This window comes from Natrix helvetica (genome assembly GCF_964273705.1).
Source record: "Natrix helvetica genome assembly, chromosome: 6".
Lineage (NCBI taxonomy): Eukaryota > Metazoa > Chordata > Lepidosauria > Squamata > Natricidae > Natrix > Natrix helvetica.
In genome coordinates this window covers 32,287,662-32,306,764 of record NC_138553.1, presented here as the reverse complement: position 1 = coordinate 32,306,764, position 19,103 = coordinate 32,287,662, and the positions used below count along the sequence as shown (strand labels likewise).

Sequence of the window (19,103 nt, the reverse complement as noted above, 5' to 3'; positions counted from 1 at the left end):
CAGTTATACGTCTCCAGTAGTAGCCATTGGAAAAGAATTGAAAGTATGGACCTTTCCTTAGATATTTAAACCTGAATGTTTGGAATTCCCATCCAGAGATATATAATAAATTTGAATTCCTAATTATCAATTAATGGTTGTTCCTTGTTTTTAGTTGGTATTATTTATTTTATTTTTATATTTTTTTGTTTATTGTATGCTGACAGAATTGCATTGTTCAAGTTCAGCAGCCATATGATTGCTCTTGATCCCAGGTCACTAGCTTCTACTAATCGCAAACACTAAGAAGTTACTAACTAATTTTCTATGCAATAAGCTTAGAAATTAAATCCTGCAATTGAAGACTCATTAAGTAACAAAGCTTAAAATTCTTTAATAGTATCAAGGAAATGTTTAGGGCACAAATACTTGACCATGTACATTTTTTCTGCCTCGTTTATTATTCTGCTGTCTCCATCAATTTACCAATATGAGGTATTTCCAGGAAAAAGGATTGAAGATTAGATTCAATTAAATGAGATACAATATATAGCAGAAACATACCTTGTTTCCCCAAAAATATGACATGTCCTGAAAATAAAGCCATGCCATATTTTTTGGGTGGGCAAAAATATAAGCCCTCCCCCGAAAATAAGCTATTTGGACACACAAACACACCCCTCCCGCCAGGCAGAGCGCCACTCACCAACCTAGCAGTATCCCGAAGCTGCCAAGCCACAGGAACCGGGGGGTAGGGCAAAGGTGCTCTTGTTGCTTGGCGCCTTCAGTAGGTCTGGGAGTGGCTCTGTGCCCAGGTGGAGAGGGAGTTGCCGGACGACTGTTCTCTTGCGAGCGGGCTCCCGAGCAGCTGGGAACAGCCATAGGGGTGAACGGCTGGGTTGCCCTGTCACAGCAGCACAACACAGCAGCCATAAGGTGACCATGCTCACGAGGAGAGCCATAGAGCATACTCCCAGACTGGCCACTGCCGGAAGACTTGGCAGCTGACCTCTGGAGTTTGGAAGCCGCAGAAGAAGCCATGCTGGGATGCGGAGCTTGTGGTTCCCTGGCCTGCAGGGAGAGCTGGGCGAGGGCATGGTGAGGCTGGGAGGCGCATGAGTGAGGAGCGGAACAGCCGCTCACGCAACCCCCCTCTCCAGCCATGCAGAGCACCATTCATTGACCTAGGGGTATTCCGAAGGCGCCAAGTCACGGGAGCAGGGAACAGATGCTCACGCGGCTTGGTGCCTTCGGGATATCCCTAGGTCAGTGAATGGCGCAGTGCCCGGCTGGAAAGGGGGTTTGCCGGGCAGCTGTGACAGCGCAACACAGTCGTTCACCCCTGAGGTTATGCCTGGCTCTTTGGGAGCCTGCTCGCAAGAGAGCAGCTGCCCGGCAACCCTAAAACAATAAGCCCTCCCCCGATAATAAGGCCCAAGCCATATTTTGGAGGTCAAAAGAAAATAAGACCCTGTCTTTTTTTTGTGAAAACATGGTACTAAGCAAAACTAAATGGACTAAATGAAAACAAAAGTTCTACTCACTTGACAGAGCTCAACTTAGAAGACATACCTAACTCCATAAGAGCATCATCACTCTCCTTTTTTTTTTTAATACCACAACAATGAAAGCCAAAGAGGAAAATTCTGAATAATAGACTCTTCAAGCATAGCTGGCTGGGGAATTCTTGGTTTAAGAGTCATACATGAAGGAGGAGCTGACGTCGTGACGACATGACGTGCGATCTTGGAGCTCCAAGATCGCAGTCGATATTTCTGCTGCTGGACGGTCCTTTTGGACCTAAACCATCCCGTAGAGATGGTGACAGAGAAGAGTGTGTACTGCTGATCTCAGGGACACCGCAAAGTCCCTGATTGATCCAGGAGAATCTTTTTGCCGGCGACAGAAGAGCAGCCATTGAAGCTGCTGAAGTTGGGACAGCTCCGGAACGGAAGGAAAGCGGAAAAAGAAAGTGTGTCGATCTGGTGAGGAAATTTTACTATTAGAAAAGAGACCCAAAAAAAAAAAAATCAAAGCTAAATTAAATTTGAAAATAGAAGAGTAAGTGGCGAAATTAAGTTACATTAGACAGTGTGTTATCTTTTTTTAATCTTTCTTTTTATGGATAGAACTTTTGCAAATGTTTCCTGTTTTTTAAACTGAACGGATTAGTTTTTCTTCTTCTACTTTTTATTTCTTTTTATACCTCTGGATTTAAAATATTCTCTATTTTTACAATACTGGATTGGATGGTTTTTTCCTCCATTTCAATTTTTTTTCTTTAAGCTTGGAATATAAAGAAGATATAAAAAGGAATACAAAGGGGCCTGTAATAACAGAGGGAAAGCAAGTAACACTGCCACTTAGAGGCTGGAGGCTTGAAAACATTTGTTTTCTTTTTTCTCTTTGTTCATTTGATTAACATTTCAAGGTTCTTCAGCTTGTTTACTGAGAGTGATAGTGGGAAGAGCACGGGTTGTTTGCACAGGTATTCTTCGGGAGCTCTGTCAGCGGCTGGAGTGGAGTGAAGACAAAGCCTTGACTTGAAAGATTATAAATGAATTTGCTTCAAATCTAACAAAAAGCTTTGAACGCTATAGTGGCAGTGTTTACAAGTTGGAAGAATGGTGCAACACAAAAAAGAAACCTTAACATTGCAAATGATTATGTTTGAAATTCAAAAAATAGTAGTAACAGAGAAAATTGAAAAGAGATTGGAGAATATTGATCGCAAAACAGTAAAATTTGATGGAAAAATTGAGTATGTTTATCAAATGAAGAAAGTGGAGGACAGAGTTCTAAAAACTGAAGAAAAAAATAAGCAAAGAGACAAGAAAATTGTTGATACTGACAGTAAACTGAGCGTGGTTATAAATGGTAAGAGTGGAATATGGAAACGGGAGATAGATGGACTGGAACTCTACCCCAGACTTCAAAGTATAGAAGAAGAAAAGAGAGAAAATTTGATGAAAGGAGAGAAATCTTGTCAGAAGCACCAGTGATAACCAAAGACAAGCTGATCGAAGGAGCAGATGGAGGGTCTCGAGTTTACATAAGATATGTAATGAGCAACAAGTTGCGAAGAGAAGTCCATAAAACTGCACTATTACTGGAAAGATACAGGATGATGTAATGAAAGCTTATAACAAAAATTAAGTTAAATTTAGAGTATTATGTATAAAATGAAGTGATAATGGTTATAGTTAAATAAATGATTGATAATGATAATAATGCATATATATATGTATTGGTTTGATAAGAGGAAATTTTATATAAATTGCAAATGGAGACTACGAGAGGAGGTTTAGAAACTTTGTTATTAAATATAACCAATTTTTACTTAGAACATGTTATAAGGATGTAATGTTATTGCATGACTTTGGGAGGATCTAATGGAAGCCATTATGTGGTTTTGCTTTAAATTTGGAATATTCCATATAAAAGGATGTAAAAACAATTATAGTCAAATAAAGGTTGAGGTATGATGATAGTAACGTATATAAATATATTTGATTTAAAAATATGTGATTTGATACCATGTTTCCCCGAAAATAAGACAGGGTCTTATTTTCTTTTGAACCCTGAAATAAGCACTTGGCCTGATTTTCAGGAATGTCTTATTATTTTTGAGGTGCAGGAGGAGGTGAGTGTGGCTACCTCATGGCTGCTGCTCTGTTGGAATATTTTTGGGGAGGACTTATTTTCAGGGGATGGCTTATTTAATGCATGCACTCAAAAGTCCGTTTGGGCTTATTATCTGGGGAGGTCTTATTTTCGGGAAAACAGGGTATGAATTGTAGGTGATGGCTGTGGAAGGGATGCACGGAAGTTTTGTAACCAACCGACACACTTTCTACAATTTGTAATGGAAGATGGTTTTGTGTTTTTTGTTTTGTCTGTTTGTGTCTATTTAATTTTTTTTTTAAAGAGTCATACATATTAAAATTGCTGAGGCTGAGAAACATTCGTCTAATCCTTAGGATCCAAGGATTTGTTCCATATTTGACTGGGTTAAGCCTTTTAAGACTTTTAAGATTTGAAAGTTAATAGTTTCCCATTAAAGAGATTCCTTTAGTTATCGGAAATATAGGCTGCAGTTTGGAAGATTATCAATTTACTTCAGAAACATCCAACAACTATTATAGTTACTGTTAGCATAAAAATCCATTACCAATTTATCACCTGAAATCAACATGATTTGTTTGCTAAAAAGAAAGTTGTTTTCATTTTATGGCTGCAGGTTCTGGACTGCAAAAACCTAAACAAACATTAGACAGCAGGAAAGAGTTGGGGTTTTTTGCTGATATTTAGCAGTCATCAGAATTTTTGCAATCCAAGTTTGACAACCTAATTGTCAACCTAATTATATTGTTTTAAAAGATCTGTAAGCATTCTAATTTGGCATGAAAAACAGCTTCTCATTGGTTTTAAAAATGTAAACAAAACAATAATTATATATTTAAATAAGTATGCTTCTTATTTAAACAAGCTCACTTCTGTTCTAAAATTAGGATAGGAATCTATTCTGAATTTATGCTAAAATTATTTGTTTTAAGTGGTTTTTCACCTCTGAAAATGCTGCTAAATACAAAAAAAGAATAATAAATAGGAAAAGGTGTTCTTCAGAAAAACAACAAGCAATGCAGTTCAAGACCTCCTAAATTAGAACTCGAAGGACTCCCCCCCACCAATCCATTATTTTTCATTATGAAGTTTAATGACACATTTTGAAACATTAGGCAGCCCTGGTCAGACTGTATTTTACAACAATTCCTAAGTGATTGGAAACTGACACATCTATAACGTACAACATGATGACATTTTTCTAGTAATTTTTCTAGTAATTCTAATAACTGACATTTTTCAGTTGGAGCTCCCCAACTGCATCCTTTTAGGGCAACTAAAATTTTAAAACTGAGCCTCTAAAAGAAGGAGGAGGCATGGCTACACGAACTTTAAACTCAGTCCTTGGGCAGCAAGCTGAAGTTAACCCATGTTTGGACACTCCAAGCAGCGCCTAGGAGAATAGAAGATTTACAGCCCAATGATCCAATGATTGTAACAATTATGGGACACATCTGTTACATTACTGATATTCTCCAAATCTGTTCCTTGATTTGATCCTGTTGAGTGGTGTCTAGTTCAGCTAAGGCTGTCCTCAATTTTTAGTTTAGTATTTCTCTAAATATTCATTAAACTGTATTTTGTAATGCATGTACTTTCACATGTATTCTCCTTCAATTTTTATTTTTTATAAATAAAAAATTAACACTGGCAGCCCTCAAAACCATATCTACACCATCAATTGTTTGCAATGTACCACTACTGTACTACTCCTAATCACTAAAAATGGATAATGCAGTTTTTGGTGTTTTGAGCAAGGAAATACATATAAACTGTACTGAACTCTAGTATTTGCCTAATGTACTTAAAAAAAATACAAAAAGTCCAGTTGTGCTGATAATGCGATATAATCTTATCAAATTGGTATCATTGCCCCCCAAATGCAGACTATGACTACTTGAAAACAAAGTGCACTGTTGGCCCTCAAGAGAATAGCCTCCTCATTCTTTTGCTGCAGTATGCATGGTCACCAAGGGAGTAATGGCTTCAAAGCATTTGCATTTTTTTCCTTCGGAGGTGGATTATATTTATAGATAAGGCTTCTAGGGGCAAAGTGTTAGCTCTGTAATAACTTCAGCACAATCCTAAAGTGGGCCTTGGGAGTTTTTTGGTCCTTGAATATATACTGTAAACCCACACCCACAACTTAAGTAGCTTTCCTTAAGTAGCACACATGCCTTTTGCAATGCAGAATACTGGCCAGCCAAACCTACTTTATTATTATAAATAGTTACCTGCGGGATCGCATCTCACCTCATACATCCCTGCGACCAATCCACTCTCACAGGGAGGGACTCCTCCGGGTGCCGTCCACTAAGCAGTGTCAACGGGCGGCGCCCAGGAGCAGAGCCTTCTCTGTGATGGGCCCAACCCTCTGGAATGACCTCCCCCCCGATATTAGAACTACTACCGACCTCCGCTCCTTCCGACAGAAGCTTAAGACCCACCTGTTCCAATTAGCTGGCTTAACTGATTTATAGTCCCATTTTTAACCTCCTGGCAAACATCTTATTGGGTAGTTTTTAAGGGTAATTTTAATGTTTATTTGTATTTTAATTTAAATATTGTACAGTGCATATCCTACCTCCTCCGTTTACCTATTTGTATATTTAAGTATATCTATATTTTGTATTCATACTGTTTTAATATGACTGTACACCGCCCCGAGTCCTGTTTAGGAAAGGGTGCGGTTTATAAATTAAAGATGATGATGATGATGATTATTATTATTATTATTATTATTATTATTATTATTATTATTATTATTATTATTATTATTATTATTATTATTATTATTATTATATAATTATCTTGGCTAGTCAAACATGAACATACAGATAGTCATCATTTAGCAACCATTCAGCAACTGTAACCAAGCCTCACAACCTTTGCAGGTCTATGAACCAAAAAACCCCCCACAAAACCCTGAAGTAAAAGCACAAACACAGTCAGTTTCACCTAGCAAGTGCTTCACTTAATTATTAAATTGCCAGTTCCAAATGTGGTTATATACTGTCTGCAATTTGTTACCTAAACGTCTATATTTTAGATCTGTCTAGCATTTTTAAGCATTTATCTGAAAAGCACATGTTCTTTCCCTTCTTAAAAAAATACTTTCCGTATCCGTACCTAGGAATAAGTATTTTTTCAAACAAAATCGGGGGAGAGAACTTCTTTAAAATGTGGCATATTCTAGCAATTTGAAATATTTTTCCAGACCAGACATTTTCATATGTCTTTTTGATCTTCTTGATCCATGTCTCTCCTGAACAGTAACAGCAGAGTCCTATTTCCCATAAACCCATTGCTTTTGTACTTTCTCCCTTAAGACTCCCCATTTCTTGTTAAGATGTATGTTATGGAGCAAAGTAACACTCAGGTAACAAATTCTAATTAATCATCTAAACAATTAGAGTTGAAGCAAGTTGTGCTCTCCCCAAAACTGAACATACAAAGAGCACAAGTTCTGCTGATCTCCAAATGATAAGAGCCCATCACCAAAAAGCTTACAGAGCCATTACATTCATAAATAATGCTAAAACAGGATTACTCAGAAAGCACTATATACTTTAGAGCAGTGTGTTTCAAACTTTCCAACTTTAAGATGTGTGGACTTTTCAACTTTGAGAATTCTCCAGTCATTCCAGAATTCCCCAGCAGAATTCCCCAGCCAGTGCGTTGGGGAATTCTAGGAGCTGAAGTTCACACATCTTGAAGTTGCCGAATTTGAAAAACACTGCTATAGACTATCCACACTAATCACATTGTCTGTGTCAAGGGCATAGCACTTTAGCAGAAACCTGAGCAAAGGCAAGAAACATTGAATATCTTTCTAGAAAGTGCTGGCAAATGATGTGGGTGGATGCTAGAGTGGTAGGGTTCCATGGGCAGGTGGTGCAAAGCATGAGATTCCCATGCTGCCTGGGGGCTTCTGGGAGAAATAGTAGTGAGAGCACTAGTGAATTGTAACCTCCTGCTGGCTTCCCAATGACTTTGCTTGTGGGAAGCCATCAAGGAAGGTCACAAATGGCAATTACATGATCATGGAATGCTGCAACCATCATAACTGCAAGCCAGTTGACAAGAGCCTGAACCGCAATCACATGACTTCTGGGGCACTGCAATGGCCACAACTTCAAGTTCGTACTCCATCACTGTAACTTTGAACAGTTGCTGAACAAGTGGAAATAACCCGAGGACCTCATGTACAGACTTGTTGGCACCAAGTAAAATTTTTCCCAATCTCAGCAATTTATAAAACAAACACATCTAACATAGGACTTGTTTTTAACAAGCATTTCTATTTTCTACTCCTTTTCAATTATTTGATTAAGTGCTTTATCTTTCTTTTTTCGCAAAAGAAAATTCAAATATTAATGTTAAAGAAATAATATTTTGATTTATGATAAAACTGGGCAGAGAAAACAAACTATGCCCCTTTTTAAAGGTTGGGCAAAAAAATGTGGCATTAATTGTACCTTAGGATTTTAAATTTAGATTAATTCAAATGTCACTAGAAAAAATAAGCTATATGAATCCAAGAGAGGATAAGTACCATATTTTTCAAAGTATAAGACACACCTTTTTCCCTCAAAAAAGAAGCTGAAAATCTGGGTGCGTCCTATACACCGAATGCAGCATTTTTTTGCTTCCTGAAACCCCGCCCCTTCATCAAAATAGTGCAGAGCCTGTAGAAGGCGTTCAGAGAGCTCCTGGGGGCTGGGGAAGGCAGAAATGAGCAAAAAATGGGCCGTTTTTTGCTCAATTTTGTCCCCCCCCCAGCCCCCTGGAGTACTCTATAAGCTTCCTTATGTCCTTTTTTTGACAAAAATAGGGCCCGTTTTTACGAAAAAAGTGGCTGTTTTTTGTTCGTTTTTGCCCCCTCCCACAGGAACACTCTACAAGCCTCCTAAGGGCTATTCATGCCCTTTTTTGGGAAAAAAAGGGCCCATTTTCATGAAAATGGGCCATTTTGGGGAGGTTTACAAAGTGCAAGAACTTTTTTTAAAATTTTGCCTCTTCAAAAGCTTGGTGCGTCTTATACTCCAGTGCATCTTATACACTGAAAAATATGGTATATTAATGTTAATATTAGTCATCTTAACCAGGTTTTTTTTTGCCTGCCTGAAGTATTAGTTTTTATATGCTTCTTATATCCAGGCAATTTTAGTAGATACTGCATTTTTTCCTGATTAAACCTGAGACCTCATGACTATATGCAGCCTCTAAAAGCTTTGGTCTATCTTTCTGTCTAAAGGTTGCCATCAAATTATTATATTTAATATAACAGATAACTAACTATTTTTAACAGTTTAATTAGGAGAGGATGTCACTGTTCACCAATATCTATTAAACAGAAAATAGACCATAAATAGACCACCGTAATTTGCATAATGCATCATTTATGTATGGTACCATCATTCCAATGACACAAAATATGTCATTTGTTACCAACAGAAAAGAATATTTGATACTCAGTGTTGAACTGTGGAGTCCTTGGTGCTCTTGAGCTTGGTTGTTTTCCTGCAGACATTTTATTACTCATTCCCACAATATAAACAGAGAGCAAACCCAATTCCCTTCTGGCACTGAAAATATTACCTAGTTAGGTAATGAAACAACCAAGCTCAGAGAGCACTAAGGACTCCATGCATCATTTGTATGATATCATAATGCGAATCGGCAGATTGACTCATTGCATGTGGTTCAGGTCTGCTAAACTATAGTTCAATTGAACATACATTAACTACATTTATTATATTACATTTAAATTAAAATAATTGTTCATTCAGGTCATGGCCAAAGAACCCCAAATATAACAATAAGTACAAAAATAGAAGCAATGTTAAAACAGGAGACAAAAAGCTATTATGTATCTGACAGATTAAAATATGAATTATATTCAATCATAATGTTAAAAAAATATTGTACACTTCTTAATTTTGATTGCCAAAATGACGAATCCCCCCCCCCCATTAGCTCTGCATTTTGATGCAGACGGACCAAGTGGCTTACTTGATTATTGATGGTTGTCACTCTCAGGGTGGGGGGGTTATTAATTTTTATTGTTTTTATATTGGGTTTTAAAATCTTCGTAAGCTGCCAGGAGTCAATGAGTGTGTGTGTGTTGGGCAGCCATATAGATGTTTTTAAATAAAATAAATTTTCATAAAGCCCTCCGGTCCCAAGCACCCACAAATCATATAGGTACACATATAAACTTGTTCTTCGTGGATGAATGCACTCAATATTTTACAAGTGTCAATAACACATGCCAAGAAATACAACTGAAACAAACGACTCCACTAATACACAAGGAATTGCACAAGGGCTTCGGATAAAACCCACAATTCTAGATATTATTTCTGTCTTCTAAGCCCATTTTGAGATGTTTAGAACTGGCATAGATCTAAGATAGTCCTAGGCATGAATGTTAAATAATAAAGGCAACTGAATTTGAGGGAACATATTTCCAAATAAGGATACACAAGTGTTGCCCTATATATACAAATACACACCAGTGTTCAAACAATGTATTTATTCTGAAGCAAGGAGGCATCACAAGCATACCTTACATTTAAGGTAAAGAATAACTCTCAAATTTCCTATCCTAAATTGATAGGCATCTGAATTTGGATGAGTTGAACGGTACACAGAAAACTGGACGCTACACGAACTGGGAGACACCTGCCAATTCACGTGTGAGGTTGCTCTGGGAATCCCCAGCCATTTAAACAGGGATATGATAGTGTATCGGTGGCCGACAGGCAAATACACTTAGCGGCACTTCGCCCCTCTGGGCCGGGTCTGCACCGAGCAGCGCCTTCCCTTTCCTCCGCGGTTGCTGTATCTGAGGGGGGCGATAGTGGGCACAGCCGAGCGCCCGCCACGTGCGCACTCACCATCGATATCGCCCAGTGTGAGCTCGTCGCCGAGCTCCGTCAGGGTCTCCATAGTCTCCATGCTGCTCAGCTCGTTTTCCATTGCCGGCGAGGCGCGTCCGACTCAGCTACAGCGAGTCACCTCGTAAGAGAGCGAGTCACCTCGTTAGAGGGAGCGGCGACACCCCACCCCCCGCATTAACCCTTTCCCAGGCGGGGATTGCTGCTTCAACTCGGGTTCTCCGGCCTTAGATCACACACCGGCGCCATCTTGCTCTAACTTCGGTGAACTCCACCCATCCACCTGCGAGGAACCACCGCCGCGCGCGGCTGGTTGTCCATGAGACCAGGTCTCCGCCGTCCAATCAGCGGACAGAGCGGCTCGTGGTGTGATGGCGCGTCAGCGATCAGCAGCTTTCATTTGGATGCGAGGCATCTTTCTCCTGCCGGGACCGTCCTCCCGTTTTGAATATGCATGAGAAGGCGGGAACTTTATGAAATATTACGGCTGAAATTGAAAACATGAGGGCGCTATTGATTTCCCTTACACAGCTACGGCTTGTTTGGGGTATCGTAGAAACGAACGCAATGAAAAGAGAACATTGTGGACTCTCTCAGAGGATAAATGGCAAAACTGAAAAACTGGGTGTACCTTTCTTTGGACAATCCAAACTTTGTTAAGGCTGCCATGAAGTTTGATGTTAAGAAATATGGGAGCCCTTTATAGGAAGAGAGAATTTTGTCCCTTTAACAGTGAAATCTTATGTATCTGTTTCAGAAAGGACATACCGTACCTGCCCTGTGGCACCTACCTGTGTTTCCCCGAAAATAAGACAGGGTCTTATTTTCTTTTGACTCCTGAAATAAAAGGTTGGCCTTATTTTCAGGGAGGTCTTATTATTTTTGAGGTGTAGGAGGCGGTGAGCGTGGTCACCCCATGGCTGCTGCTGTGTTGCAATTTTTGGGGGCTTATTTTCAGGAAAACAGGGTAGGTTATCTTTAAAATCAAATTATCGGCACGCTTTGTTGGATCACAGTCCATTTTAACCACCAAAGGTTATGCAATAGGAAATGTGTTAATCTCTGGTGATCCTAAGACTGTTTTTGCAATAGACAAACTTAGTCACTTCCCTCAAAACCTTCATAGTGTCTGGGATAAGATTTTTTTTCCCCAAAATTGTATAAACAATCTCTATTTGGCTTTAAATTTTTGCTACACATTTTGTCTCAGTACGCATATGTTAAATCTGGTCAAACCTGTTTGGGCTTGGAAGCTAAGAATGGGACTTAGCAATATCAGGGCAAAAGGTAAGACTGGAAAGTGGTTATTGGAGCGTATTCTTCAAAAAGAATTGAAGAATTGGAATTGAACTATGAAGATTTTACTTCTATCCAGGTAATGTCTTCCATCTTAGAATCCTGGATCATGGAACCAAGAGAACCTTTGCCATAATAACATCTGTGAATCATTAAAGTACCACCTGACTATGTGCTCTTTAATATAAAAATAGAAATCATAGGGCAGGGTTAGCTAACACTCCATCTTCTCCTATTAAAAATACATTTGGCCATTTCTGATGTGGACATTACTTTAAAGTTAAACATTTACTTCATTTGGTGCTCCACTTGATTCCGGGACTTTATGCTTATTGAACCGCAATGTGTATGAGTAATTAAAGCAATTATCATAGATTAAGGAAATAAATCTTTTAATTGAAAGTTTCTGAAAGCTCCATGCAGCAATAGCAATAGCACTTTGACTTATATATTGCTTCACAGTGCTTTTACAGCCGTCTCGTAAGCAAGTCAGCATATTACCCCCAACAACCTGGGTCCTCATATATTGCTTATTGAGTTTTATTGTCTGAAACCGTGTCCCATCAGGATGGACCTTCTAAATGGACAGCAGTGTGTTGGATACGTTTGCCACTGTTGTTTATTTAAAAAAATAGAACAAAAAAGATAATCGTTCAATTTATTTTTGTTCAAATCTTTCAGTACTCCATTGGAAAGACTGCAAGAAACTAGAACAAGTGTAGAAGAGATTGATGAAAATGACTAGGGAACTAAAAATTAAGTCCTAGGAAGGGAAATTCAATGAGCTGGGCATATTTAGCTCTGAAAATACATAAAGATTAAAAAGGGATATAACAGCATTTCTTGGGGTATCTTATTAAAGGCTCATACCATGAGTTAAGACAACCTGCCTTTTTATGAATTGCTGCCAAAAAACAAATGAAAAACAGAATAATAAGAGTAAATGGGCAGTTTTTAGTGGAGAGAAGCAAAAATGAATATTTTTAATGATAATTTTATAATTTTTTTAAACAAAAACAAAAACTAATGAGTTCATAAAACAAAAAAAGTAAAGAAAGAGGGGGAAAAAAACCAAAGTACAGATATAAAACAAAGAGGGAAGAAATGACTTGATTTTATTTTACAATAGTTATATTTATAAATTTAAATTGACCATTTATTCTAAGATTGCAACGTAGCTTTAATTTTTCTATCATCTATTTTTTCTAATCATCAAATCCATTTATCATAATTTCATTTTTTTTTGTTTCACACAAAAAGTCCAAGGGGGGTTTCCAATAAGCATTAAAATTAATCAGTATTTTTTCTCCAATTAAATCTGTCAATTTTGACATTTCAGGAAGCTACAGCATCTTTACCATCCACTCCTCCATTGTGAATAATATAAGATCTTTCTGCCATTATACATATAAATGTCTTGCTGCTGTTACCATATATAAAAACAAAATTCCATGGGATTTATCTAACTTTTAATCAATTAGCCCCAAAATAAACATCTTTAACTTCATCTTTATATTAATCTTTACAATTTTCTCAATTAATTATGCATTTGAATCCATTTTTTCAGCTTTTTTACATGTCCACCAAGCGTGATAAAAAAAGCTTTTGTTGGTTATATTTCCAGTATAAATTTGAAGCTTCTTTATACATTTGAGACAATTTTGCAAGTGACAAATGCCAACAATATATCATTTTATAAAAGTTATCTTTAAAATTATAACTACGGTATGTGAATTTCAATTCTTTCCCACATACCATATATTCTCCACTGTTCAATTTGTATGTTCAAGCCAAAGTTTTTACACAATTTTATTATACCTTCTTTCTTCTTCAGTTTCAAATTTTAATACAAATTTTACATATATTAACAAAAACATGTAAGTTATTTATACATCATCATGTTTCAAATTCAGCCTTACAATGTTAAAACACAAAAATCCTTTTATCTAAATCTTTCTAATAAATGTAGATAACAAAGCCAGTAGCTGATGTGGATTTCTGATGTGAAATCTGGTATTGATATTTTTTAATCTCCCTGAGAAAATTCTAATATGTCACCATAGGTTAACCATTTACATTTAGTTTTCATTTCTTATACAATATGCTTCTTATGGTGAGAACCATTGAGATATTTTCAGAGACAACCTAGATTTATAGCAATTCCATATTTTCAGTGATGATGATGCAACTCTTAATATGGCACGTCTAACAAAATGACTTTTAAAATTGACATTAACTAATTATCATACCATAAATCATCATGCCACCCAAACCTCAAATTATGTCTTTCTAACTCCAATAACTTTCTGTTTGTCAGCATCACCCAATCTTCAGGAAAGCCTCCAGAAGCTGGGGAGGGCAAAAAACGGCCCCAACTAGCCAGCCAGAAGTTTGGATATGATCCACTTCCGGCTTCCAGAGAGCCAGGGGAGGCCATTTTTCACCCTCCCAAGCCTCCGGAGGCTTTCCTGAAGCCTGAGGCAAAACGGTGTCCCCTGGCCCTCCGGAAGGGCAAAAAATCAGCTGGCGAGCTGATGGCTGGCGTGCCACAAAATATGGCTCCGCATGCCACCTGTGGCTCATGTGCCCTAGGTTCGTCATCACAGAATTAAAGCATCAAATTCTTTTAATTTTTCTCACTTAAAATTCAAAATCCTTTAAAGGATCTTCCAAAACCAGAACCCAATTGCCTACAAAACTTCTCAACTTTTTAAATGTTTACATCCCAGTGTGCTGTAATAAGCAGCCTTGTCTTGTTCTTTTTTATATATCCAAAAGTTTATTAAATCTCCATTATTTGTGTTTTTTGTGATCTCTAAATCAATTTTGCCCATTTCATAAAATTCTCTCCAAAGTTCAAATCTTCTAAACCTTTAAATAAAAAAGGCCAAAATGATTGTTGTGCATTGCCTGGAGCTTCTTTTGGTAAAATTGGCAGCTACACAAATTTGCTTAATAAATAAAGAAAATTAATTGTCAGTGATTGTCTTCGTCTAAACAAACTAGTGAACCTTGTTTTTCATTAGGCTGTTCCAAGTATTACGGTATATAATGTCCAATTCCGTTCTAATGTTATCTTTTCACTGCCTTTTTGGTAAAAATCAACATTGATATTTATGAATAAATTCTTGCAAAATTATTTTCAATCTCTCTGCTAAAATTGTTGTAAGCAATTTATAGATTATTCAATAATATTTGGCTATAATTTCATGTTAAATATTGCCACTCTACGTATTAATGCTATATTAGACTGTTTCCAAGTTTCTAGCCTCTTTCCTCCCTGTAGTATAGAATTCATCATATTTTGGAGGGGTTGTAAAAGTTCATTATCAAAGCATTTGTAATAAGAACCTGGTAAGCCATTTGGTCTGTTTTCCTCGTTTAATATTTTTTATAGCTTTGGAAACCTCCCTTATTGTTATACAACGGTACCTGGTACTCAACTGCTTTGAAACTCATTGAATTTGGTGCTCAATCATTTTGAAAAAAAATGTTGTCTTGACACACAAGCTAGAACTTGTCGGTGTCACTGCCTTATGACTTACTACATTATTCCTTATGGGAATATTTTGTTTGGTAATTATCATTGACTCATCGCCCCTCCCAGAATAAATTAACAATGAGTATCGGAGTACTACTGTAAATCCCTTCGTAATCTGTCTGGTTCTTTTTAAGTGCTGGTAAGTTTTTTTAAAGTAATCATCTTTTTTCCAAGGGAATATTATGTCCTTCATACAAGTTAGAATAATACTGATAAAAAGTTTTTGAATTGCCACAGTCTGTTGATACAGTAGCCCTAGCTTGAAGTTTCAAAATCATTTTCTTTTCTTTTAATGTCTGCTAACCTTTTGCTGGTTTCTTCACAAATTCAAAAATCATTTCCTTAGCCTATTTCACATCTATTTCCATTTCTCTTACTGTTAATATAAATAATTGTTACTGTAAAAGTTTAATTTGATGTGAAGTTGATCTTTTCTGGCAAATTCTTTTTCATTCGTCCTCTTTTTTTCACTCATCCAAAATAGTCAGGAATCTTGAATCTTCTTTTTACATTCAGTATTATGTTGCATGAAATAACCTCTAACAAAAGCTTTATTTGTTTCCCAAACCATTCTTAAATCAGTACTTTATTTAAGTGGTTTTCAAAGTATTCTATAAAATTTAATTTATAAATTTTTCATGATTGACTTTTTTTTTTGAAATATCAATTCATTTAATGAAAGAGGCAGATTTCCTTTAAAAAAATCAAATTTACAGGATTATGGTCAGAAAACATGTATAATCTCAAGATTAGAGATCTTAATAGCCAGGTTTTTGAGTTCCAACATATCTATTATTGAAATGAATCTATGCTTTTCTGAAACGTAAGTATATTATCTGGAATTGTTTGTCTCCATACATTTACTAGAGTAAGTTAGTCTTAAAGTCAAAAAAACCCTTTTGGTAATTTACCTTGCATAATTTTATCTCAGTGGTTCTCAAGCTTTTCTTCACCATGGACCCTCTTTAAATACCTTTTGTGGCCATGGACCATGGCTATGGACCCCCAGGACTTAAGATTTAAATAACATTTATTCAAGCCTTTGTGAACCCCATGATGAATTATGGACCCCTGAGGATCCACAGACCATAGTTTGAGAATCACTGTAATTGTGGAGAAATCACTCCATTTGAGTTTCCTGTCAAAATACCAATTTTCATAAGAAAAATTGCAATTGCTCCATGAGTCATTTATAGAAAATTCCTTTATCATCATCTGGAGCATACATTCTCAAAACCATGGTTTTAGCCCCATATTATTCAACTTCCATCCCAAGAAATTTGCCAGGTTCGTCGGTTACTACAAATTCCCCAAATTTTAATTGGCGATTAATACATAAAACAATTCTCTTTGTGATCTTTTGGTTGAAGAAGGATCCAGCTGAAATTGTCCTTTTGCAAGTCAAATATTTTGTATTCTTTTTTTAAATGTCTTTTGTAATTTTATCTTTTTAAAATAATGAAACAATTTTTTGAAGAGCATTTGCCCCCATTGTATTCCACCTTAAAAATTTATAGTTCATAATTAGCCAGTAGTTTAGAAAAATCATTGCCTGTAGCACCTAATTCCGAGTCATGTTTTTCTTTTGTCTCTGTTGTGATTTTAGAGCAGTCTTCTCTACAACCTCTATTTGAATCTCTTCCAAATCTCCTTTAAATTTTTCCAAAAATTATCTGGACTTTGAACTGAGTTCAGTTAGAATCTTTTTTATGTGAAAGTAAAAAATTACACTCTAATTTATCTCAGTGGAATGATTTCTTCTGTTTCAGTGTCTGTCAAAAAAGACAGATACTGTAAAAGTCAGACAAAAATGACTTTCTCTTACATAAAATTCTAAAAGCAGTTTCTCTTAAGATAAGATAATTATATCTCCATTATCAATTTTCAATTGGAATGATGATGCAAACCTTGATCTCTTATTTTTTCTCTTTCAAAGTGCACTAAAACAACCCCTAGAACATTTCTCATTCTTGCAAAACACGAATTTATTCAATAACCTTGTCAATCTTTGCCTTGGCCGTCTCCTCTTATCAGTCCAACAACTATGCCAATGCTTGTATTTTTTGTCTAACTTCTTCATCAGAACTCTCTGGAATAACTCTAAATCACAGAGAATTCTTTCCAAGTTCCAGCAGACTGATTATTCATCTCTCTCCAAAATCTCTATCCCTAACTTTTGATTTACTCTCCAAAATTTCACTTGTCAGGTCATAGAAGTTGATCACATGACCCCAAGGCACTGCAACCGTCATAAATGAGTCAGTTGCCAAACATTTGAAATGTGATCACGTGACCATGGGATGCCGCAATGATCGAAAATGTGAAAAATGGTCATGTCCTTTTTTTCAGTGCCATTGTAACTTTGAGCAGTCACTAAATGAGCTGTGTAAGTGAAGGACTACCTGTATTGTTGCAAAAGGAAAATACTCTGAAGTATTCTATTGCAAAAGGAAACCTCTCTCAGGTAGGATTATATCCAAATATCATTAAGAAATGAGGAATGATCAGTTCTAGTACCAATATTGGCTGCCTCACAGTTGCAAACAAAGATAGAAATCCTGCATTTCCCGACTGCTCAACTTGTGAACAAATCACAAAAACATCCATCTTTGCAGTTAAGCCATGGGGAAAAGCTGTCTGGAGATCAGATACTATAAGTTGGTTTCACTCTTTATCTTGTGTCCAGTGCTAGCTTCTTGATGCTAATCTCAACTGTGGTGCCATCTCCCCAAAATACAAACTAAATTGCAATTAATCCTCACCAAAAGTCATTAATGGAGACTCTCAAGGTTTTGCGTTGGGACCAGTGTTAAAGTTTTTCAAACACGTTCTTGATATAGAGGTTGGTTAGTTAGTGATGTGGTCAAGTTTGCAAATTTTATACAACCTCACATATCTAATCTAATATCTTTATCTAATGAAGAAAATGTATGTTGGGATCATTACAGGTAGCAAAATGAAAATGTTGATTCAGTCAACTAAGCCATATAAATGGTATATTTCATGCTGGGAATCATTTGGAAAAGAATTGAAAACAAAATTGTCTAAATTGTACTTTTATTATATGAAACTATAATATATTTTGCATGCGGGGTACCATCTTACAAACACTTTTGGCCATCACACTTGAAAAAGAATATAACAGAGCTAGAAAAAGACAGTAAAGGGCAACCAATATGATTCAGGGCCTTAAACAAGTTCCTAAGAGAAAATTGTAACATGTTTCAAATACACTCATTAATGATGTACTTTGGAAATCATGGATATAGTACATTATTAATCTGTGGAGGTCATTTCCACAGGATGTGGTGATGGCCATTAACCTGGATGGTTTTAAAAAGGGTTTGGATAAATCCATGGAGAAAAATGTATCATGAATTAAGATGAACTTTAAGCTGGTCTGAAACTAACCATCCATTGACCATTGGCTTTTCACTGGATGTATTTAATCACAGCCATTTGTTGAGGATGCTTTAATTTGGATCCCTGCACTGAACATGGGATTGGACTACACAGCCTAAATAATTGGATCCAATTTTATATTTTTGTGAAATACCAAAAGACAACACAAAAATTAATTAAAAGATTTCGCCCTTCCAGAAATTGGGCAGAAATTCCTCACAATTCTATTAATTAGGGGAAGGGAAAAACTGAAAAAGCATACTTCCATATGTTATATACTGATATATTGGTAACAAAGAGCAGCTCTCAAAATAATAAGATAATTCATATTGTTGAAGCAACAGGTCCCGGTATCATTG

General features: G+C 36.6%; 1 protein-coding gene across 2 annotated transcripts in view; it reads right to left on the bottom strand.

The window, feature by feature from the left end:
* Positions 1-10,835, bottom strand: part of SREBF2 (sterol regulatory element binding transcription factor 2) — a 36,480-nt gene extending 25,645 nt beyond the window's left edge. Inside the window, exon 1 of one of the 2 annotated variants that reach the window (XM_081958741.1) lies at positions 10,506-10,835. In XM_081958741.1, the coding sequence (XP_081814867.1) occupies positions 10,506-10,587 (82 nt within the window). In that variant the 5' untranslated portion in view covers positions 10,588-10,835. The remainder of the gene's footprint in view (positions 1-10,505) is intronic. The other variant, XM_081958740.1, reaches the window with a different exon arrangement.
* Positions 10,836-19,103: the final 8,268 nt, after the last annotated feature.